This window comes from Aethalodelphis obliquidens, unplaced genomic scaffold (genome assembly GCF_003676395.1).
Source record: "Aethalodelphis obliquidens isolate GAN/ISIS:26980383/991018 unplaced genomic scaffold, ASM367639v1 scaffold50, whole genome shotgun sequence".
NCBI lineage: Eukaryota > Metazoa > Chordata > Mammalia > Artiodactyla > Delphinidae > Aethalodelphis > Aethalodelphis obliquidens.
In genome coordinates this window covers 14309185-14332941 of record NW_020837994.1, presented here as the reverse complement: position 1 = coordinate 14332941, position 23757 = coordinate 14309185, and the positions used below count along the sequence as shown (strand labels likewise).

General features: G+C 40.0%; 1 protein-coding gene and 1 long non-coding RNA gene across 6 annotated transcripts in view; one reads left to right on the top strand and one right to left on the bottom strand.

The window, feature by feature from the left end:
- The window catches only part of LOC113607865 (uncharacterized), a 176889-nt gene that overhangs the window by 76189 nt on the left and 76943 nt on the right, over nt 1-23757 (bottom strand). For 2 of the 4 annotated variants that reach the window (XR_003428121.1, XR_003428122.1), the window contains one exon: nt 19867-21808. This is a non-coding gene — a long non-coding RNA (uncharacterized LOC113607865). Of the gene's footprint in view, nt 1-19866; nt 21809-23757 lie in introns of those variants that run through there. The other 2 variants (XR_003428123.1, XR_003428124.1) reach the window with 2 other exon arrangements.
- Nucleotides 16945-23757, top strand: part of CTSC (cathepsin C) — a 40877-nt gene continuing 34064 nt past the window's right edge. Inside the window, exons 1-2 of one of the 2 annotated variants that reach the window (XM_027083627.1) lie at nt 16945-17247; nt 19715-19860. In XM_027083627.1, the coding sequence (XP_026939428.1) occupies nt 17076-17247; nt 19715-19860 (318 nt within the window). In that variant the 5' untranslated portion in view covers nt 16945-17075. The remainder of the gene's footprint in view (nt 17248-19714; nt 19861-23757) is intronic. The other variant, XM_027083626.1, reaches the window with a different exon arrangement.

Here is a 23757-nt window from a genome sequence, read left to right as displayed (position 1 = left end):
CCCTTTCTCTTCTTTGTTCACACAGCTCCCGGGGCTCAGCTTTGGATTTGGACCTGCCTCTGCATGTAGGTCGCCGGAGGGCGTCTGTTCTTCACTCAGACAGGACGGGGTTAAAGGAGCCGCTCATTCAGGGGCTGTGGTGCGCTCAGGCCAGGGGGAGGGAGGAGCACTGTGTGCGGGGCGAGCCTGTGGCGGCAGAGGCCGGCGTAACGTTGCACCAGCCTGAGGTGTGCCGTGCGTTCTCCCGGAGTAGTTGTCGCTGGATCCCGGGACCCTGGCAGTGGCGGGCTGCACAGGCTCCCCGGAAGCGGGGTGTGGAGAGTGACCTGTGCTCGCACACAGGTTTCTTGGTGGTGGCAGCAGCAGCCTTAGCGTCTCATGCCCGGCTCTGTGGTCCGCGCTTTTAGCCGCGGTTCGCAGCCTGTCTCTGGAGCTCCTTTAAGCAGCTTTCTTAATCCCCTCTCCTCGTGCAGCAGGAAACAAAGAGGGAAGAAAAAGTCTCTTGCCTCTTCGGCAGGTCCAGACCTTTCCCTGGACTCCCTCCTGGGTAGCCGTGGTGCACTAACCCCCTGCAGGCTGTGTTCATGCCAACCCCAGTCCGCTCGAGAAATTTATTTTTTAAGGCAACTCTCAGCATGTGCCACATTGTGGTATACTGGTGTAACGGAACAGGACAGGTTCAAGATGCTATTCAATCTATATCTTAGAACCACAAAATATGAGCCAATGCTTGTAGTAATATCCATCAGGAATGGCCATGCTGCAGTCTCAGGTAGCTCTCAGTTCTCTAGAGGATTTCAGGACTGTCAACTCCAGGTTTCTGATCAGTTTTGCAAAGAGCTGGGGTCTCTGCCCTGAACCCAAGAAACAGAACACCAATTTGGCATGTGGTCCTGGAAGTAGAAGCTAAAATTGGTTCTGACTTGGGGATGGTTGAAACAAAAACTCATTCTTCAAATTAGACACTCAAAATTTCCTCTTCCTCGCTTTCAACATAGTATTAACTTCTTCGTCCTCCTTCTGATTCTCTTAACTTTTCCTTCATGAACTCCTGTTCTTTAGGTTAGCTGTTACATTTTTGCTGATTGTTAAGCTGTCTTCAACCTCTTTCCTCCACTTTCCCCTGTGTTTTACGGGCTTGCTTTGGGTGATCTCTACTCCCAGGTCAACTCTCATTTATTTGGTGAGGACTAATAAACACTGTATTCAGCCAATACCTAAAGTAGTCTCAATACCCTTGCAGCTATTCTCAATGCCTGTCTATGCCCTGAATAGAGTAGATGCTCAATAAATATCTGTTGTATTGATCTGAATGACTGAATGACCCCTTCCCAGAGTAAGCAATATTTCCAGCTTATTACTAGATATCTCCATTCTGACATCCCACAGCTACTTGAAATACATGTCTCCATGTGTCTTTACTTTCTTCCCCAAACACCTACTCTACCATCATTTCCTCTTACTTTGTGGCTGCAACACTAGTACCATGTTGAATATATATTTATTAAATAAATACAGTTTCTATAGTTAAAGAAGTATTATGGTTTTTATTTATGGACAACTATTTATTCAGAATATCCCCTTAAGTCTGCATATAAGTAAGGTAGTGTGGTACAGTGGGAAGAACTGGGCACTGGGACTCAGACAGACTTTGGGAATCAGCCAAGCTTTCTAGCTCAGCCACTTAACAAGTATGATATTTACCACGATACTTAATCTCTCTTTTCTAAATAATTTTTCATTTCTAAATTGAAGTGAATAATACCTACCTTATGTGCAGCTGTAGGGAAAAGTGTGCACATGTACATAGTGCCTACACATAGCAGACATTCAATAAATGGTAACTTATCATAACAATTACATCTGCACATTTTCCCTCTCTCCATGTCCTCACTTTTCATTCAATATATCTGTTCTTCTTAGTTCACTACTAATACTCATCAGTATTCTGTATTCTACACTGTTGAGAAGGCCTGTTAAAATCATAAAAATCAGGGAGGAAAAAATATATTAAATGAAAAGCCTGAAACACCTAATAGCAGTGTGAATTTGCATTTCAAGCATTCTCTCCCTCTAAACTTAATCTTAACTAGGTCTTGAAACAAGACAACACCCAGAGAGGCAAGTAGGAAAAGGTACTTTTGAGGTTGCAGGCCTAAGTAGAATTTCTAAGAGGAGAGGGCTATTGTGGGACGCCTATGAATAGGCAAAAAGCATAGGTTTCAAAGTAGATAAAATATGCTTACATGGAAATGTACCAAATAACAATGCAATTAAAATATTAAGAACAAAAGAGATAAATGAGAAGTTTATTAGAATAAATTTACCTTGAGATATTTCAATTGATCTTTTAGAATTGAAACATGTAATAGACAAAAAATTAAGCATGGTCATAGAGTGACTTAATCACTTTAAGTGTATATCAAAGTTCTTTTGAGTAGAGAAAATGTAATTTTTAAATGTTTCTTTTATAAAACTCAGCCATACATTAAGCCAGAAAGACATTATTAATAAAATTTTAAATGCTGATATTATACATGCCATATTCTTCGAACATAATCTAATAAAAAGAAGAAAACAAACTAATATAACTAGGTAAAATAAGAAATGAACTCCTAAATAACCTATGTAATCAACTGGAAATCAAACCTAAATTATAAACTCTTTAAATTACAAGGATAAAAAAAGTATGTCAAGTAATAACTTGTGGGATACAGTTAAAACTTGCCTCAGAAGAAAACTGTGAGGCTAATACGCCTTTATTATTAAAGGAAAAGACTGAAAATTAGGTGGTAAGGACTCATACTAACAAAATTAAGAAAAATAAAACAAACCAGATAAAGTAGGAACAAAAAAGTTTTCCAAATAAAAGATGAAATCGGTTAAACAATAAACAAAGATGTTCAGATGGATGAATATATCCAAAACTGGTTACTTGAAAGTAATATCCCAAATTTAATTTCAATGAATGTTCCATTAAGTTAAAAAAACAGTAGAGAGGAGATTGGTTCAAGATGTCAGAGTAGAAGGACGTGCACTCACTCCTCCTTGCGAGAGAACTGGAATCACAAATAACTGCTGAACAATCAACAGGAAGACACTGAAAACACCAAAAAAAGATACCCCACATCCAAAGCCAAAGGAGAAGCTGCAATGTGATGGCGGAAGGGGCAAAATCACGATAAAATCAAATCCTATAACTTCTGGGTGGGTGACTCACAAACTGGAGAAAACTTATACCACAGAAGTCTACCCACTGGAGTGAAGGTATTGAGCCCCATGTCAGGCTTCCCAACTAGGGGGTCTGGCAATGGGAGGAGGAATCCCCAGAGAATCAGACTTTGAAGGCCAGCGGGATTTGATTGTGAGACTTCGACAGGACTTGGGGAAACTGAGACTCTACTCTTGGAGGGCACACACAAAATCTTGTGTGCACCAGGACCCAGAGGAAGAAACAGTGCCGCATAGGAGAGTGAACCAGACCTACCTTCCAGTGTTGGAGGGTCTCCTGCAGAGGCAGGGGGTGGCTGTGGCTCACCGTGGGGACAAGGACACGGGCAGCAGCAGTTCTGGGAAGTATTCCTTGGTGTGAGCCCTCCTGGAGTCCGGCATTAGCCCCACCAAAGAGCCTGTAGGCTGCAGTGCTGGGTCACGTCAGGCTAAACAACCAACAAGGAGGGAAGACAGCCCCACCCATCAGCAGACAAGACGATTAAAGTTTTACTGAGTTCTGCCCACCAGAGCAATACCCACCAATCCCTCCCATCAGGAAGCTTGCACAACCCTCTTAGATAGCCTCAACCACCAGAGGGCAGACAGCAGAAGCAAGAAGTACTACAATCCTGCAGCCTGCAGCATAAAAACCACAATCACAGAAAGATAGACAAAATGAAAAGGCAGACGATTATGTCCCACATGAAGAAACAAGATAACACCCCAGAAAAACAACTAAATGAAGTGGAGATAGGCAACTTTCCAGAAAAAGATTTCAGAATAATGATAGTGAAGATGATCCAGGACCTTGGAAAAAGAATGGAGGAAAAGATCAAGAAGATGCAAGAAATGTTTAACAAAGACCTCGAAGAATTAAAGAACAAACAAACAGAGACGAACAATACAATAACTGAAATGAAAACTACACTAGAAGGAATCAATAGCAGAATAACTGAGGCAGAAGAACGGATAAGTGACCTGGAAGACAGAATGGTGGAAATCACTGCCGCAGAAAAGAATAAAGAAAAAAGAATGAAAAGAAATGAAGACGGTCTCAGAGACCTCTGGGACAAAACTAAACGCAACAACATTCGCATTCTAGGAGTCCCAGAAGGAGAAGAGAGAGAGAAAGGACCCAAGAAAATATATGAAAAGATTATAGTCGAAAACTTCCCGAACATGGGAAAGGAAATAGCCACCCAAGTCCAGGAAGCACAGAGAGTCCCAGGCAGGTTAAACCCAAGGAGAAACATGCCAAGACACATAGTAATCAAACTGACAAACATTAAAGACAAAGAAAAATTATTGAAAGCAACAAGGGAAAAATGACAAATAACATACAAGGGAACCCCCATAACGTTAACAGCTGATCTTTCAGCAGAAACTCTGCAAGCCAGAAGGGCGTGGCATGATATATTTAAAGTGATGAAAGGGAAGAACCTGCAACCAAGAACACTCTACTCTACGCAGCAAGACTCTCATTCAGATTTAACAGAGAAATGAAAAGTTTTACAGACAAGCGAAAGCTAAGAGAATTCAGCACTAGCAGACCAGCTTTGCAACAAATGCTAAAGGAACTCCTCTAGGAAGGAAAGAGACTTAGCAACTGAAAACAACCCTGTACATATATAGATTGCTATATTGAAACCACATGGGAACAGCAAACCCCAAAACTACAATAGATACAAACACAAAAAAGAAAAAGCAACCCAAACACAACACTAAAGATGGTCATCAAACCACAAGAGAAGAGAACAAAAGAGGAAGGAAAGAAAAAAGATCTACCAAAAAACCCCAAAACAATTAAGAAAATTGCAATAGGAACACACATATTGATAATTACCTTAAATGTAAGTGGATTAAATGAGCCAACCAAAAGACACAGACTGGCTGAATGCATACGAAGACAAGACCCGTATATATGCTGTCTATAAGAAACCCACCTCAGACCTAGGGACACATACAAACTGAAAGTGAGGGGATGGAAGAAGGTATTCCATGCAAATGGAAATCAAAAGAAAGCTGGAGTAGCAATAGTCATATCAGAAGAAACAGACTTAAAAATAAAGATTGTTACAAGAGACAAAGAAGGACACTACATAATAATCAAGGGACCAATCCAAGCAGAAGATATAACAATTGTAAACATAATATGCACCCAACATAGGAGCACCTCAATACATAAGGCAAACACTAACAGGCATAAAGGGAGAAATCTACAGTAACACAATGATAGTGGGGGACTTTAACACCCCACTTTCATCAATGGACAGATCATCCAGACAGAAAATCAATAAGGAAACACAGGTCTTAGATGACACATTAGACCAGATGGATTTAATTGATATTTACAGAGCACTCCATCCAAAAGCAGAACACACATTCTTCTCAAGTACACACGGAATGTTCTCCATGACTGACCACATCCTGGGCCACAAAGCGAGCCTCAGTAAATTTAAGAAAATTGAAATAGTATCAAGCATCTTTTCCAACCACAATGCTATGAGATGAGAAATAAACTACAAGAAAAAAACTATAAAAAACACAAACAAGCGGAGGGTAAACAATATCCTACTAAATAACCAATGGATCACTGAAGAAATCAAAGAGGAAGTCAAAAAATACCTGGAGACAAATGAAAATGAAAGCACAACAATCCAAAACCTATGTAATACAGCAAAAGCAGTTCTAAGAGGAAAGTTTATAGCAATACAATCTTACCTCAGGAAACAAGAAAAACCTCAAATAAACAACCTAACCTTACACCTAAAGCAACTAGAGAACAAAGAACAAACAAAAACTAAAGTTAGTAGAAGGAAAGAAATCATAAAGATCAGAGCAGAAATAAATGAAACAGAGACAAAGAAGACAATAGCAAAGATCAATGAAACTAAAAGCTGGTTCTTTGAAAAGATAAATAAAATTGATAAACCTTTAACCAGAATCATCAAAAAAAAAAAGGAGAGGACTCAAATCAATAAAATTAGAAATGAAAAAGGAGAAGTTACAACTGACATCACAGAAATACAAAGGATCATAAGAGACTACTATATGCAACTGTATGCCAATAAAATGGACAACCTGAAAGAAAAGGACATGTTCTTAGAAAGGTACAGTCTCCTAAGACTGAACCAGGAAGAATTAGAAAATATGAAGAGACCAATCACAAGCACTGAAATTGAAACTGAAATTTAAAAACTCCCAACAAACAGAAGTCCAGGTCATGATGGCTTCACAGGTGAATTCTATCAAACATTTAGAGAAGAGCTAACACCCATACTTCTGAAACTGTTCCAAATTTCCAGAGGAAGGAAAACTCCCAAACTCATTCTATGAGGCCACCATCATCCTGATACAAAAACCAGACAATACCATAAAAAAAAATTACAGACCAGTATCACTGATGAACACAGACACAAAAATCCTCAACAAAATACTAGCAACTCAAATCCAATAATTCATTAAAAGGATCATACACCATGATCAACTGGGATTTATCCCAGAGATGCAGGGATTTTTCAATATCTGCAAATCAATCAGTGCGATATATCACATCAACAACTTGAAGAATAAAAACCATATGGTCATCTCAATAGATGCAGAAAAAGCTTTTGACAAAATTCAACACCCATTTATGATAAAAACTCTCCAGAAAGTGGGCATAGAGGGAACCTACCTCAACATAATAAAGGTCATATATGACAAACCTACAGCTAGCATCATACTCAACAGCGAAAAGTTGAAGGCATTTCCTCCAAGATCAGGAACAGGACAAGGATGCCCACTCCCACCACTTTTATTCAACATACTTTTGGAAGTCCTAGCTATGGCAATCAGAGAAGAAAAAGAAATAAAACGAATCCAAATTGGAAAAGAAGTAAAACTGTCACTGTTTGCAGATGACATGATACTATACATCGAAAATTGTAAAGACACTACCAGAAAACTACTAGAGCTCATCAATGGATTTGGTAAAGTTGCAGGCTACAAAACTAATACACAGAAATCTGTTGCATTACTATACACTAACAATGAAAGATCAGAAAGAGAAATTCAAGAAACAATCCCATTTACCACTGCATCAAAAAGAATAAAATACCTAGGAATAAACCTACCTAAGGAGACAAAAGACCTGTACTCCGAAAAGTATAAGACACTGATGAAAGAAATTGAAGAAGACACAAACAGATGGAAATATATACCATGTTCTTGGATTGGAAGAATAAATATTGTCAAAATGACTATACTACCCAAGACAATCTACAGATTCAATGCAATTCCTATCAAATTACTAATGGTATTTTTCACAGAACTAGAACAAAAAATCTTAAATTTGTATGGAGACACAAAAGATCCCGAATATCCAAAGCAATCTGGTGAAAGAAAAATGGACGTGGAGGAATCAGGCTCCCTGACTTCAGACTATAGTACAAAGCTATAGTCATCAAAAGAGTATGGTACTGGCACAAAAACAGAACTATAGGTCAATGGAACAGGATAGAAAGCCCAGAAATAAACCCACGTACCAATGGTCAATTAATCTACGACAAAGTATGCAAGACTATACAATGGTGGAAAGACAGTCTCTTCAACAAATGGTGCTAGGAAAACTAGACAGCTACATGTAAAAAAATGAAATTAGATCATTCTTTAACACCACACACAAAAATAAGCTCAAAATGGATTAAAGACCTTAAATGTGAGACCAGACACTATAAAACTCCTAGAGGAAAACACAGGTAGAACACTCTCTGACATAAATTGCAGCAATATCTTTTCCAATCTGTCTCTCAGAGTAATGGAAATAAAAATAAACAAATGGAACCTAATTAAACTCAAAAGCTTTTGCACAGCAAAGGAAACCATAAACAAAATGAAAAGACAACCCACAAATTGGGAGAAAATATTTGCAAATAATGTGACCGATAAGGGATTAGTCTCCAAATTTTACAAACAGCTCAGGAGGGTTAATATCATCAAAACAAACAACCCAATCAAACAATGGGTAGAAGACCTAAACAGACATTTTTCCAAGGAAGACATAAGAATGGCCAAGAGGCACATGAAGAGATATTCAACATTGCTAATGATTAGGGAAATGCAAATCAAAACTACAATGAGATATCACCTCACACCAGTCAAAATGGCTATCATCAAAAAATCCACAAACAATAAATGCTGGAGAGGGTGTGGAGAGAAGGGAACCCTCCTACACTGTTGGTGGGAATGTAAATTGGTACACTCACTATGGAGAACAGTATGGAGGTTCCTTAAAAAACTAAAAATAGAGCTATCACATGACCCTGCAATCCCACTCCTGGGCATATGTCTGGAGAAAAACATGGTCTGAAAAGATACATGCACCCCAATATTCATTGCAGCACTGTTTACAATAGGCAAGACATGGAAGCAACCTAAATGTCTGTCAACAGAGGAATGGATACAGAAGATGTGGTACATATATACAATGGTATATTACTCAGCCATAACAAAAGAATGAAATAATGCCATTTGCAGCAACATGGGTGGACCTAGAGACTGTCATACTGAGTGAAGTAAGTCAGACAGAGAAAGAGAAATATATGATATTGCTTATATGTGGAATCTTTAATGATACAAATGAACGTATTTACAAAACAGAAATGGACTCACATACTTAGAGAATGGACTTATGATTACCAGGGGGGCAAGAGTGGAGAAAAGGGATAGTTAGGGAGTTTGGGACTGACATGTATACCCTGCTATATTTAAAAAGGATAACCAACAAGGACCTACTGTATAGCACAGGGAACTCTCCTCAATGTTATGTGGCAGCCTGGATAGGAGGGGAGTCTAGGGGAGAATGGACACATGTATATGTATGGTTGAGTTACTTTGCTGTGCACCTGAAACTATCAAAACATTGTTAATCGGCTATACTCCAATATAAAATAAAAAGTTAAAAGAAATAGTAGAGGGGTAGCCAAAACATACAATTTTAAATTGATACAGAGTGGGAGCTGAGAAAAATATGTAAAAGAAGAACAGGAAGCGAACTTACTTTAAAATCAATCAGTAAAACAAAACAAAATATTCCAGTACTTACAGGAACTGAATATATTCAAATTTGGTGTTTAAATTTAGAGGGAAAATAAGGTTTATTTTATAAACGGCACCGCTACCACTGCCTAAATAAAAAGACCTGTATGATACCATATACAAAAGCAGACCTTAGGTGCTTCCAAGATACAAATTTAAAATTAAATGACAGTTATTTAAAACATTTCAACCAATTTAAAACAACTTAAAATATCAAAATTTAAATTTACAACAATTTAAAAGATTTAAAACAACTCAGGAAAGAAAGTAAGCTTATAAGGAAGGGACATGGTTGTCACTTTCCTATGGAAAGAAAAGCAGCTGTAGAAAGGATGTATACTCAAAAATTCTTACTGCAATATTGTTTGCAATGGCAAAAAATACCTGGAAACAACCCAAATGCCCATTTAATAATACTTAGATTTGTTACATGCCTTAAGTATTGCTTAAAAACAAAATTCAACCTGTTAGGGAACTGTTAACAGAAACCACCTGCCTTGGTTAGGCCTGCTTGCCTGAGTTGTCTCAGGATAGGAGGTCCGGATAAGGAACACAGTGCTGCTGCTGAAAACTAATGGGAGAATTTGGGAGGGGCCCAAAGAGGGAGGAGATGAGCAACCTCCCAGAGTCCTTCTCGCTGGAATCCGTCTTGGCTGAAAGATGCACATGCCACCAGGCAGGACCCTGAGTCAAGCCAAATATAGGCCAAACAAGATGACTGGCCAGAGACAACCCGGAAACTAACCCCATTACCATAACATCTGAGTTCAAGTCATGTAGCAGAGCAGTTCTCCTGGGTTTCCTTATCCTGCTGCTCTGCAACAAGCCCCTTTCCAATGAAGTCTCTTGCTTTGTCAGCACGTCTGTATCTTTGGACAATTCATTTCCCAGTGTTAGACAAGAGCCCACTCTTGAGCTCTGGAAGCAGTCCCCCTTCCTGCAACAAACTTGAAGACCCGATTGGCTTTATTTAAGGATTCATGAATCTGGCAGCATCACATCTAGTAAATAGAAGAGAGCTCTGGGAAGTGGCACAAAATGGAAGGCTTTTATAGAAAGGAGGGTGGGGCAAGAAAGTCACTAGCAAAAAAACACACAAAAGAAGGTTCTTTTGGGCCAGGACATCTTCTTTGGAGGGCAGGGACTGGCAAGGGTTTTATCATGCAGATTGCCTGTTCTTCCTCTGAGGAGTAGGCTAGAGATGGCTGAGATTACCTCATTGGTTCTAACCAGAAAATTCCAAACTGGTTGATTAAGATTACATTTGGGGGAAAATCAAAACTGCAGTTAAGTTAGGTATTAAATCTATGTTTTGGTATCATGGGCTTTTAGCACATGTGATGCCATTTTGGACCTGTGGTGTTTTTTTTTTAGCAGTACCATGCAGCTATTTTCCTTAAAATGAATTCAATTTCTTGATGTGAAGAAACCTCTTTTAGCAGTACCATGCAGCTATTTTCCTTAAAATGAATTCAATTTCTTGATGTGAAGAAACCTCTGTTATGTGTTTTTAAGAACGAATTTCATTAAGAATGAAATAAGGTTGACAAGAATGAAAGAATGGAAACTAAGTGACAGCACTGTTCTAAGTATTTCATATTTTAACTCAGGCAAAACTTCACTACAACCCTATGAGGTAGGTACTATTATTATCCCAGTTCTGCTAACAAGGAAACTTGAGTCAGAGAAAATAAATAGCTTTTCTAAAGTCACACAGGCGGTAAGAAGTGGTATCAGGATTCAAACCATGGCATTCTGGATCTAGCCATTATGTGTCCTGCTCCTTACGCATATTTTAAGTGGCTGGGGAATTTTAGTAAAAAATTTGTAAGTATACACACCAAGGAGGGAACATAGGTTGCCTTGCTTGGCAGGGTATAGATGGAAAGAAAAAGGGGGGGCAGGGGAAAAATCTGTAGCACAATGGCAAAATATATTTAATGTAATTTATTGAATATTATTATCTCATCATATAGTAAAAACATAAATACGTCCTTTTAGAAAAAGGACTAGGAACAAATGAAAATGATGATAAATTTGAAGGCTCTTTTACTCAATTTGCTACCTTAATTGTATATGAACTAAAGTTATTCATTTATATATTGAACTATTTTTAAATTCTAAGGGTTGTTTAAAAAATGAGAGAAATGCATAAATCAGTGTGATCTTGTCAATTAAATAAGTAAAAAGTAATAATAAATAGTAAGTCAGCTTATGTTCAACTTATTAAAATGAAATATTTTAAATATTCCCATACCATTACCTGGGTAAGTAATGTGATTCTTGGAAAAGGAATGCCCTTTCTCACCTTGGAGAAACTGATAGTCTTGACCTTTAAATCAGTCACCCTGTTCTGGTTTTGTTCTCTTCATGCCAAGACTCTCTACAGTTTGCTATTCTAGAATTTACCTTGTTTGACTTCATATTCCCCTTTCAGCGATAACCTAGAGAAAGAAGGGAAGTCAAATTGAACTGCAAAACCTTGAAACTAAAATGCTAAGATACGGTTTAGCTTTCCTATTGTCCAACATGTGTTTATAACTTGACTTCCTGATAGCATACGAAGTAGTTTTAGGTCAACTTCTACAACTTACAGACTAATCCACACAGGCATATAAACTTAAAATTCCAGATGTTGCTGGGGCTGAAAAGTTGGTCCCTATACTAGTTGAATATCTCTGCAAGTGAACAGTATGAGATGAGAAATATAAAATTTATCTAGTGACTTAACATTTGCCCCATGAAAATTTGCTTCCAATAAATCTGATTCCTAAAGTTGGAGAGTAAGGAGTTTCAATCAACATTTAATAAATATTTATTGAGCATCTACTATGTCCTGGTAATATAGTGGTGAACAAGACAGACAAGGCCCAAACCTCATGGAACTTCTGTTCCAGTGTGGCAGATACATAATAAACAAGAAAGTGCAATAATTACAGGTATTTATAATTTTTACATAGAAATAAACAGAGTACTAATAAAATGAATAGCTAGAGAGGGCCACTTCAGATAGCATGGCTAGAGAAGATAAAATCTTTTTCAGTGAGAATGTCATACAGTGAGAATGAGCAGTCATGGGAAAAACAGCAAATGATTTCAGGCAAAGAGACTAGCGAAGTGCAAAGGTAATGGAGACAGAAGGAATCTAGCGGGTTTGAGGACCAACAGAAGGCAAGGGTTTCTGGGACAACTGGGAGGATGAAGGGCTAAGTTGGGCATATTGTACAGGGTCTTGCAGAATTTTATTCAAAGATGATACAAAAGGTAACCTATTGGGAAGTATTCCACTTGTCAATATTGGGAGTATCATGATATGGTTTACCTTTAAATAAAAAATAACAATGGTGAAGAGTAGAATCAGTATGATACATTGGCTGATCAGCTTGGGGTGGGGGGACTGGGGGAAGGAAGAGTCAAGGATGACACTTAGGTTCCTGGCTTTTACATTGAATTCAACAAAAAGTGGATGAAATTAGAAGGTAATTTTGGTTGACTAGCAAGAAATGATAGCTTATTGGACCAGAGTGGTAGTGGTGAAAAAAGAGCAAAATAGAGACATTCATTAAGTTCACTGGCTCTTTAGGGTTGCTCTTACTCTGTGTGACCTATAGGATAATCCTGGTGTATCAGTAAAAAGTAATGCTTCTCAAAATTTTCATTTCAAAAACATGGTTTATTTATTTATTATTTTTTAAATACACATTTCTTCTTTTATTTATTTATTTAATTTTATTTTTGGCTGCACTGGGTCTTCGTCGCTGCGCGCAGGCTTTCTCTAGTTGCAGAGAGTGGGGGCTACACTTTGTTGCAGTGTGTGGGCTTCTGTTGTTGTGGAGCACAGGCTCTAGGTGCGTGGGCTTCAGTAGTTGCAGCACACGGGCTCAGTAGTTGCAGCACGTGGGCCCTAGAGCGTGTGGGCTTCAGTAGTTGTGGCGCGTGGGCTCAGTAGTTGCAGTGCGCGGGCTCTAGGGCATGCAGGCTTCAGTAGTTGTGGCGTGTGGGCTCAGTAGTTGTGGCGTGCAGGCTCCAGAGCACAGGCTCAGTAGTTGTGGTGCGAGGGCTTAGTTGCTCTGTGGCATGTGGGATCTTCCCGGACCAGGGATCAAACCCATGTCCCCTGCATTGGCAGGCAGATTCTTAACCACTGTGCCACCAGAGAAGTCCTCATCGTTCATTTAACAGAAGGAAATAATGAAATGAGAAAGGGATCAAATAGTAGAGATTATCTCAGTAATTCCTAGTTTCACAGCTGCCTCAACATGTATCTTCTGTAGAACTTTTCTTTCTCTTAATTTTATATCTGACTCTATCAAGAAGCAGATAAAGCTTCACTTGCTTAATTCCGTTCTAACAATCTAACTTAAAAACAGAAGCCTTGTTTGGTTATCCGATCTATACTTACTAGCAGTTTGACCATGGAAGAATCACTTATCCTTTCTGAGCTCCAGTTTTCTTATCTGTAAAATGGGAGTAATACTATCTAGGAGATTACTATCAAATGGACATAAAATGTGAATGTACTGTGCAAATGACAATGAGCTTCCTTCCCACTTATCTTCCCGCCTTCCTTCCTTTCTTTCATAAATTTTATTGAGGATGAATGAGTAAATATTGGCTATCGTCCAACTCTGACAAAAACCTTGAGGTACAAAAATAATATAGTCCTGCTGTCAAGAAGCATGGACTTTAGTGGAAAAGGCAGTCAATCAAATAATTACTGTGAATTGTGAACTCAGGAACATGAGGTCACAGAAGAGAGAGTTCTGACATGTGCCTAGGAGATCAGAAGGACAGAAACAAAGTACAGTACTTAGGGCATCACAAGACCTGAACAAGTGGTGCTCTCTTTCTCACACAGTTGTGTAATAATTAAATGAGATGATATATGTGAATTACCTTGGTAAAATGTAAAGTCCTAAATAAATGACATTATTATGGTTGTTATTCTGACTACCAATGACAGAGGTGTATACAATACCAAATGGCATTCTACATTGATATGTCAATTTTTTTTTCTATTTCTTTGATCCTTCTTTGTTTTGATATACATTCCTGAACAGTGGCTTTCAAACTTATTCACAAGGCAGGGGATATGGGAATCATGATGCTCTTTGCCAAACACCATGAAATACAGAAGTATTTATGTCCATGATACTATTCATTCATTCAACAGATATATGAGAACTTACTGTGTGCCAGAAATTATTCAGGGTGCTAGGATTACAAAGGAGAACAGGATTTGGAATCTACTGTCTAACTAATAAGGATAGTTTTCTAGTAGAAAGATACACAATAATAAATGTAGTCAGTTCTCTGTAGAATCTGTATGAACTCATTTAGTCTTCTCAAAACTGGAGGTAGTCATAGGTCTATAACAATTATGCGCATGTTATAGATGAGAAAACCAAGGCACAAAAAGAAGTAAAATAACTTCCTCCAAATCAAACAGCTGGTGAGTAGCAAAGCCATGCTTCAAACTTAGGCAGTGTGATACAAGTCCTTGCTGTTCATCTCCAAGCCAGTGATACTCAAGCTGTATCTGTGTCAGGATCCTCTGAAAGGGGATTGTTAAAACATAGATTGCAGGGACCTGATTCAGTAGGTATGGGGTGGGGGTCAGGAATTTGCATTTCTAGCAAATTCCAAGGAGATGCACATGCTGCTGGTCATTTTGGTCCTGGGACCACAGTTTGAGAACGACTGCTACGCAATGCTCCTTCTCTATAAACCTGCTTATAATGATCTGAGACTAGTACCAAAATCTGGTTTGTATATAAACTGAATTTTATATCATTTTAAATATATCAAATTTTTAGGAATGCAACTTCTAGATAAATCAACAGGAAGGTACTTTGTTCTGCTGGGAACTTGACCAAGAGTTTTCTAGCATGAATAATGGAGGTATGATATTTGAATGACCATCTGATAAGGCAACTGTGACATTCATCAAGTTATTATTATCTCTGGATCTTCATTTCCCAATAGTAAAATGAATCTATTAGATTAAGAGGCCTCCAAAATCCTTTTCGCTTATATTTATTAACTGAATAGAGATGTTTTCAACTTTCTTCACAATTGTTTGTGCTACTTTGATCATGCCATCAAAGAAATTTCCAACTTGACTGTTCAGCTCTTCAAAATTGATGATCTAGCGAAAGTTTTAACGTTTTAACAACCAATGACGCATTTTCCCAGAGATGAGGAAGGCAATGTTACTCTGTCAGTTTATCTCTAAACAGTAAGTGTGCTAGTTTAATTATATGCTTCAGCTTTTCATCCTAAGTAACGGGGAATAAAACCTAGAAGCAGGGTGTTGGCTCCACCCTTGCCTTTGCAGTTTGTGACTACATTAGAGAGTATTTTCATTTATGAGCTTTCAAGGGAAACTCCTTTTGCCAAATCAAAATTGGCTTTCTGGCCTGGAAACCAAGATAAGGCTATTAAGTACATTTATTTTAACACCCCAGGACACTTCCTAAGTATTTTCAAGCCAGAATTTGGAAGACAAAGGTGAATAATGTCGACTTGCTCCCTTTGAATGCTTACAATCTGGTGGAGAAGGTGGACATCCAAGTATTTATTTGTAACCAGTGTTTTGAGGGCAAAATGCACGTGCCCTAGAGGGCAGGGGCACAGAAAAGTCTGTCTTGTTCATCACTTGTCCTTGATGTTGCACAGGGCCTGACACCTAAAAGGCTCTGTGCACAAAAGGAGCCCCAACTTCCAACAACAGCCAGGAACGGCAGAGGAGCTCTCACAGAAAAGGAGGATAATTAAACTGAACGAGGAGGCACCTGGAAATAGTGCTACCTTATAATTACTGGCGATGAGACTGACACCCTGGAACCTGCTCATAAGACCAGCATTCTCCCACCAGCTCCCTTCCTCACCCTGGGCGACTTGCTTCCCCTCTGGGCCACCCGCTTTTCAGCTGCAAAAAAGGGCGTTAGTGCCTGTGCGTGTTTGCGTGCGCGCAACTAAATCCTATAACGTTAGCTGGCGGAAAAAAATCCTAATACACAAAAACTGCAAGTTTGCACTACAACTGAATTCCCCAGTGGATAACAGGCAAACAACATTAACAGGAAACCGACAAAACCCAGCAAACAAAAGGAAGTGAAAGTTTTGGAAAACGGAAGGAAGAGCAGTTCTCAAACAGCTGGGCTGGCTTGGGGTCGCACGTAAAATAGTTCTGAGGATAAAAGTTAACTGAATGAGGACGAAGTGGGAAAGACAAGCGAGTAAAAGAAAGCTCCACTAGTTAGGTCGCTCTTTCTCTGGGCCTTTTTCCTACCTTCGGTACCCCCCCCCCCGCCCGCCGCCTCCCTCACCGCGCTTCTCTCAGTCTCTGACATTTAGCCTCCCCTCCCCCTCACCTCTCTGTCTCTCTCTCTCTTCCTCTCTCTTTTTCTCTTAGTCTCTCTCTCTCTCTGTTACTTCTCAAGGAGCGAAGGAGCGCAGTCTGGGGCGCGCACAGACCAGCTGTGGCTCTGCAGTCCTCTTTGGAGGTGTCCCTTGGCAACTGAACCTGGAGCTGGGCTCTCTGGGCCTGAGGTCCGACGGCCGCCAGGTGACGGGCGCGCTCTCCAGAAGCCCCTACCTAAGGGGCGGTGCCACTGGCAGGCGCCCAGCCCCCGCGGCCCCGAGACCCCGCCCCCCTCCGGGTTGCCGGTTTCCAGCACCTCTATTTTAAGGCACTATAGCACAGCAGCTGTGGCCTCAGTCCCCGCCTTCAGTGCTGTGGCTCGCGTGCCTTCCTCACTTCTCCTAAGGGCCTTGCCAGCATGGGTCCCTGGCCCGGCTCGCCGCTCGCCGCCCTCCTGCTGCTCCTCTTCAGCGCTAGCAACGTGCACTGCGACACTCCTGCCAACTGCACCTACCCTGACCTGCTGGGCACCTGGGTCTTCCACGTGGGCCGCAGCGGTTCTCAGCGCGAGGTCAACTGCTCGGTTATGGGTAAGCCGCCGGCGCCCTTGCACCCGCTTCCTTCCTGTGCCTACCCGGGGCTCCTTCCCTTTGGTCCCTGAGCCCTTCCCTGCAGCGCCCCCGCTAGGGGGAGGCCAGGAGGTCCTGGCTGGACTTGGGGTCCATGGGGGCCGTGCCCTCTACTGCTCCAGGGCAGGGACGTCAACGTGGAGCTGCTGAGAACGTCTCACTTCGCTCGGTCTTGGTTATTCCCGGGCCCCCAACACTTTTTGCAAGAACTCCCCCCCCCCGCCATGGTTTCCGTTTCTTGTTTTTGGGTTTGTTTGGTTTGTTAAAGAGTTGAGACCGTGCAATCTTATCTCCTCATCCCATCTGCAGTATTTTATTGTGCCAGTGAAAAATGAGCTCAAAGACTCTTGAGAATATAGCTTTTAGTTTCCTTTTATTAGGTTGTGGGAAAGAGCCCTTAAGCCCAGAGATTTTTTTTTTTTTTTTTTTTTTTTTTTTTTTTTTTTTTTTTTTTTGCGGTACGCGGGCCTCTCACTGTTGTGGCGTCTCCCATTGCGGAGCACAGGCTCCGGACGCGTAGGCTCAGCGGCCGTGGCTCACTGGCTCAGCCGCTCCGCGGCATGTGGGATCTTCCCGGACCAGGGCACGAACCCTTGTCCCCTGCATCGGCAGGCGGACTCTCAACCACTGCGCCACCAGGGAAGCCCAAGCCCAGAGATATTGATGTGGACCTGAGAAAGCTTCTGGTACCACTACAGTTTCATGTATTGCAGGGGGGGTAGTGATACCCACCAGGGTTCTTGGCCTTCGCCAATCAGAAATTGACTACAGGCCAGACAAGAAATTCAGGCAAGGCTTTATTGGGCCCCTGCTGCAGCAGGGCTAGTGAGAACAAGTAACAAGCTTGTTCCTTATATGGGGAGAGGGTATGGGCTGTGTCCAGTGTGGGGGGGGGAGGGATGGCTTGGGTGGTTTGCCCACCCCTCTGGGGGTGTTGAGTGCAGGGGGCATGCGCAATACCCAGTGTTTGCTCCGGACACCCAGTTTTTGCACAGGGCTCTTCAGAAGTGGCAGTTAAGTTTTTTGCTTTTTTGTATCTTTTTGTCCATAATGGGGCCCAATCGTGCATGCACGCAGTTATTTTTAGTCCCGTATAGTTTCTTTGTATTTTATTGCTGGAGGAGGTTTGTCCAGGTGCAAGCATTGCAGCACTTCAGCAAAGGGTCCCAGGTCCCAGCCTGTCTCAGTAGTATATAAAAGTTTTGTGGTTTTTTTATACCTCTTTGGCAAATAATTATATTTTGAAATGCCCAGAGCCAAGCACAGTGCCAGGGATCATGGAAGGCTCTCAATAAATATCTAGTGTTTGAACACCCTGGAACATTCCATATGCCCTCAGATAACATGGCTATCCCAAGGACAAAGAATTTAGTGAAGGGAGAAGAAAAAACACACAGTCTTGGGTCAGGAAAGGCACTCTCGTTCTGCCCAAACCTTTACCACACTGTGGCTTGTGCAGAATGAGTGAAGCTCTCAACTGCAGTTTCCTTGTTAACGGAACAGAGATTGCCAGGTCATCTGTCACTAAACAGACTTACTCAACTGTCCAACTCCAAATGACTGTGTGGCATTTCATAGTACTGGGCATTATAACCATTTTCTCTTTTAAAAGTTGAACTTGGAGATCCAAATCAGAAAGGAGATCAGGATTTGCAGTGTTCTGTCACATGGAATCCCCTATTTCTGAGCATTAATCTGAAACATGGAAAAATTGTCCAAAGTGTGGAAACCTCCAGATTGGACACAGCAGAACCCTTTTCAGGCAGCCTCTCTGCCTATATTCCATACCTTTGACCTTAATCTAATCAATTAAAGACACCCACAGATCTGAGTCCCCATTTTCTGAAAGTTAAAAGTTTAGTTCCATTCGGCACAAATTAGCTGTATAGGATAAAAACCTTGAGTTTGCTGAATACTTTGAAAGGATTCAGCTTCTGAGGTTCTGAACTGTACAGCCATTTAGAAGAAAGATATCCATCCCATTTCTTCTCTGAAGAGATCATTTCCTTTGTTCTTATGATCTGGTAGCAAGTCTTTTTATATTTCCACTTTTTGATTACCATTTTGTCTTCTCATTTCTGCTGGTCATTTTCAACATACCCCATTTCTCCTTTTCCTCAGTGGAAAAATTTCTTCAGTGTTTGGATGCTCTGGGAAGGTAGTGGCTGTACTTTTTGGGGTCTCTCTGCCTGCTGGGCTACTTGACGTACTTTTGAGCCTTTGCTTCACATTCTTGCCTGAGACCCCTCTGGGATTATACAGAGGGAGGCAACAAAACGGGGACTCTGATACATTCACAAGCCAGATCCACCCACATTCAGTAGCATGAAAGGAAAGCAGCTTAAAAATAATGGAAATTATAGAGGAGCTTTGACCTCCCATTGAAGTCCACATAATTTTCCTTTGTTTTGCATTTTCTTTTCTTTAGGACCACCAGAAAAAGAAGTAGTGGTGCACCTTAAGAAGTTGGATACGGCATATGATAACTTTGGCAATTCTGGCCATTTCACCATCATTTACAATCAAGGCTTTGAGATTGTGTTGAATGACTACAAGTGGTTTGCCTTTTTTAAGGTTAGTTTTGTTGGAATATACATTCATATTTTCAATGATTTGATAACTGAAGCTTCTTCTAATGAGGAGACCCTCAGTATTTTAATTTTAGATTAAGAAGATAACCAGAATGGATACCAATTTTCTGAAGAGAAATTAGATGGTGTCATTTTGCCACTTTATTTAAAATTATAACTTCAGTAGGTTTAAAAAAATACATGATCTATATTTGAGTATGTATGATCCATCTCTATTTAAATTTACATTTTGGTAAGTATGACTAAATTCTTTATTTTCTTTATAACTACATCTTTATTTCTAATTGTTGCCTTAGTCACTTGGCTTTGTACTGAATCTGTTGGAAAGATAGGGTTTTTTTTATTATCTTGAGGTTATTATACTGTCCCTCTTATCATCGTTTGTTAGCTTTGAGAAATTGACCTAAATGACTCATTGAACTAGTATAATGTACTAAATATATTAATGTGAATAATTTATTTGACTAAAGTGGGACAGAGATGGAGAGCCTTGGAGTTACTCCTTGGGCTAATGAAAGCAGAAGGTAGCCTGGCCAGCCCAGCTTGTTTTCTTCTCTCACTAGGGAAGAACTGTTGTCCATTCTTATGGTCTTACACATTGCTTCTAATTGCAGACACACTCTAAGGTAAAATACTTGAGCACAAATTGCAGTCCATCCCAGATATCCTTCTGAAGTTGGAACGTTTCCTATTAGCAGGGTATTAAATGGTTTAACTAAATTGAATATGCAAACCTGAGACTAGCTGTTTCTTATTCTAAATAAAGTATAAGTAAAGACAGTTTTTCATGGGTTAGTGTCGGTAGCCTTTAAAACATCTGGTAAGAGTTGGCCAATTACAGGAATTTGTGGGAAGGTGAGGGAATGATTCTGTTAAAGATGATGAAAGACAAAGCACCAGGAAAAGACTAATTTCTAAATTTATTGTGATCGTTCATGTGGGTTGTGGCTTAATCACTAACTAGGATATGTTGTTAACATCTGAGCCAACCAAATTTCTAAGAATAGTAATGCCCAATTTTTTTTTTTTTTTTTTTTTAACTACGAGGACCCCTTCTTAATTGAAAAAAGAAAAGAGAGATGGGGAAAGTTGTCTCCCTCACCTGGATTGGCTGTCTGATATTCAGCTGGTGGGAACCAGTCCATCCATGCTGGCCATTGAGGGCCAGCAGTCTGTTTTATTAGTTGAAGCCCATGCTTGACCAGTTATTAAATATTTTTAAATATCACCCCTAGATACTATGTATTTTTAAAAATCATAGCAGTATCTGTATGAGTTTTAAAAATTGTAGTGTGTATGCAATAAATGTGATTCCATCTGAATATAATTCTTGGTCTGCATATTGACGAGCCTAGGGCTTTGTAGACCTTTGTAGGTACTCTGTTACAGTCCTTCAAAAGTTCTTTGCCTTCAGGTGGGGAGTGAATTGCCTATGGAATTGAGGCACAAGGAAAGAAATATTCAAGACAGTTGTTACCATGTACCTTCCTCCTTCCTCCACTTCCTCTTGCCCCTCCTTTTTCCCACCTCTCCCTCCTCTTCTCCTTTTGTTGATACAAAATAGGTAATCGATATTTATTTAAAACATGAAAATGAAGTAGAATTCAGTTGAGAGATACGTTGCATAAATTACTTAAGTACAAGATAGGGTGTAGTATATAAATAGATGAGTGAATAGTTTTACCCATTTGGCTTAGAAGACTTTTCATTCTTCAGTTCTGTAGAATTGGAGAAACTGGTGGTGGAACTTCTAATGACACCATTACTTACCTGAGACATAATCAGAAACAGGCAAGGGCAGTTTCCCTCCGGTAATATTTTCCCATCAGTCTGTCTGCTCTCAGCTTGAATAGGAGTCCGGAGATGGTGGGGATAGAGGGAATGGCTGGTAGCTGAATGAGGAATCGGAACACTTCTTTGTACAGTTGACCCTTGAACAACACAGGTTTGAACTGCGTAGGTCCACTTATACAGAGATTTTCTTTTCAATAATAAATACTATAGTAAATATATACACAATCCGAGGTTAGCTGAATCTGCAAATGGTGATCCAGGGTTGGTTGATTCCTTAGATGTGGAAACCCGTATATTGAGGGCTGGCTATAAGTTATAGGTGGGTTTTCAACTACTTGGAGGGTTGGTGCCCCAAACCCTGCATTGTTCCTTTGTTCAAGGGTCAACTCTATTTCTCTTTAAGTCACAGTATAAGCAAATTTGGTATTTTTCTGTAGCCTCAGAACATTAGTTGCAGATCAATAAAGGCTTTTTAAAGCCAAATGAAGTTGTAAGTGTTCTCAACCATATGTGGGAAGAGTCAGTGTATACACTGTTGTAGGGTAGAACCCTACCTGATCATATGCTTCTGGACAGCATTCTCTTATTAGGAATAAAAGTAGAAGAGTGTTCTTCTGCTACTGATTTCAGTGTATTTTTTAAAGTGTTCATTTGACCAGAACCATTATCAGGACCATGTTTTCTTTTCCTCCTAACAAATCAGCCACTCTGGTCAGTAGTTAGATCATGTGATAAGGATCATAATTTCAATAAGCAGAGCAGAACGTACACAAGATACTTGATTTTAAACTTTCTCTTAACACAATCAAGTAGTTCCAGATAAACATATTTTGCAGAGTGATAAAGTGCCATGTTCTTTTAGCAAATCCAACTGAAAAAGTAATGGGGAGTAGCAGAATTTAACAAATTTAAGAAAAATGATACAGTGGAGTTGACTTTACATAATAGGGCAGTCAAACACTTTTGGAATGGTACTTGTTAACATAAAAGGCTTGCTGGATTTTACCGTAAGCCTCGGGGTATTTCCTACAGTGGTGCTGGGGAATCCACGCTGGGTGTGTAACTCAAGAAAGCTCACCTATTTAATGAATAAAGCATGTGAGATTTTTTTCCTACAGATTTTAGAAGTATCTTTTAAATGAAAAATAATTTATTTTTAAAAAAGAACAATTATCAAGATATAAGCAGTGTTTACTATTCAAGTTTAGGTGCCTTATGTAAACTACACCATAATCCACTCAACCTACTGCTATTGCAGAAATATCTGACAAATTTTTGCCATTTAGACCCTCCACTGTTATTCTACAAATCAGTTGGATTTCCAGGAGTCTTCCTTAACTCATAGCAGACCCTACCACTTGTTTCCTTTTGCCCTCTTCAGATATGCTTTCATGAGGTTGTTTCTTAGAGTTGTTCCTGCTAGTTTGCTGAGCGGGTGTTACATGCAAGGTATTCTATTAGGTTCCTGCTCCGCCTTCTGTTCCTCTGTTCCCCCAGATCAGCCTGCAGCTCAACAGAACAGACAGCTTCCGCATCATTCTCCCTGCATGCCAACTTGGGAGCGGTTGTGACACCACTTTTATTGCTAGGAACTTGCTTTTATTAAGTTCTACTTATTCAGGCCTCACCTGGAAAATAAGCAGAATTGTTCATGAATTGAAGTTCTTCGACCTTTTTTCCCTTGGTTTTAACTGCTTAAGAAATTGGGAGTGGAGTGGGGATGATTTTTTTTTTTTTTTTTTTTTTTTACATAGGACTTCAAGCTAGATAAAAGCTTGGAAGGAAATCTTGACACTGGAAATTTATACATAGTTTGAGTTAGGCAGGAAGCACTAGGTGTATATTTTTGAAAGACACTTTTTTTCTACTCAACTTCCAGCATAGATTCAGTTATCAGAAAACTTTGGCGGGGTTACAAACTCACATGAATTTAGGGCTCACCCAGGCAAATACCTAAGCATTTAAAACAACTTTTGTAAAACAGTAAGGAGTTATTCAACCTATGGCAAAATGGAAACTTTCCTAGAGACATTCAGATTCAGTTTTCCTTTAAAATAATGCGCTGGCCAAAATAAAAGACCATCTG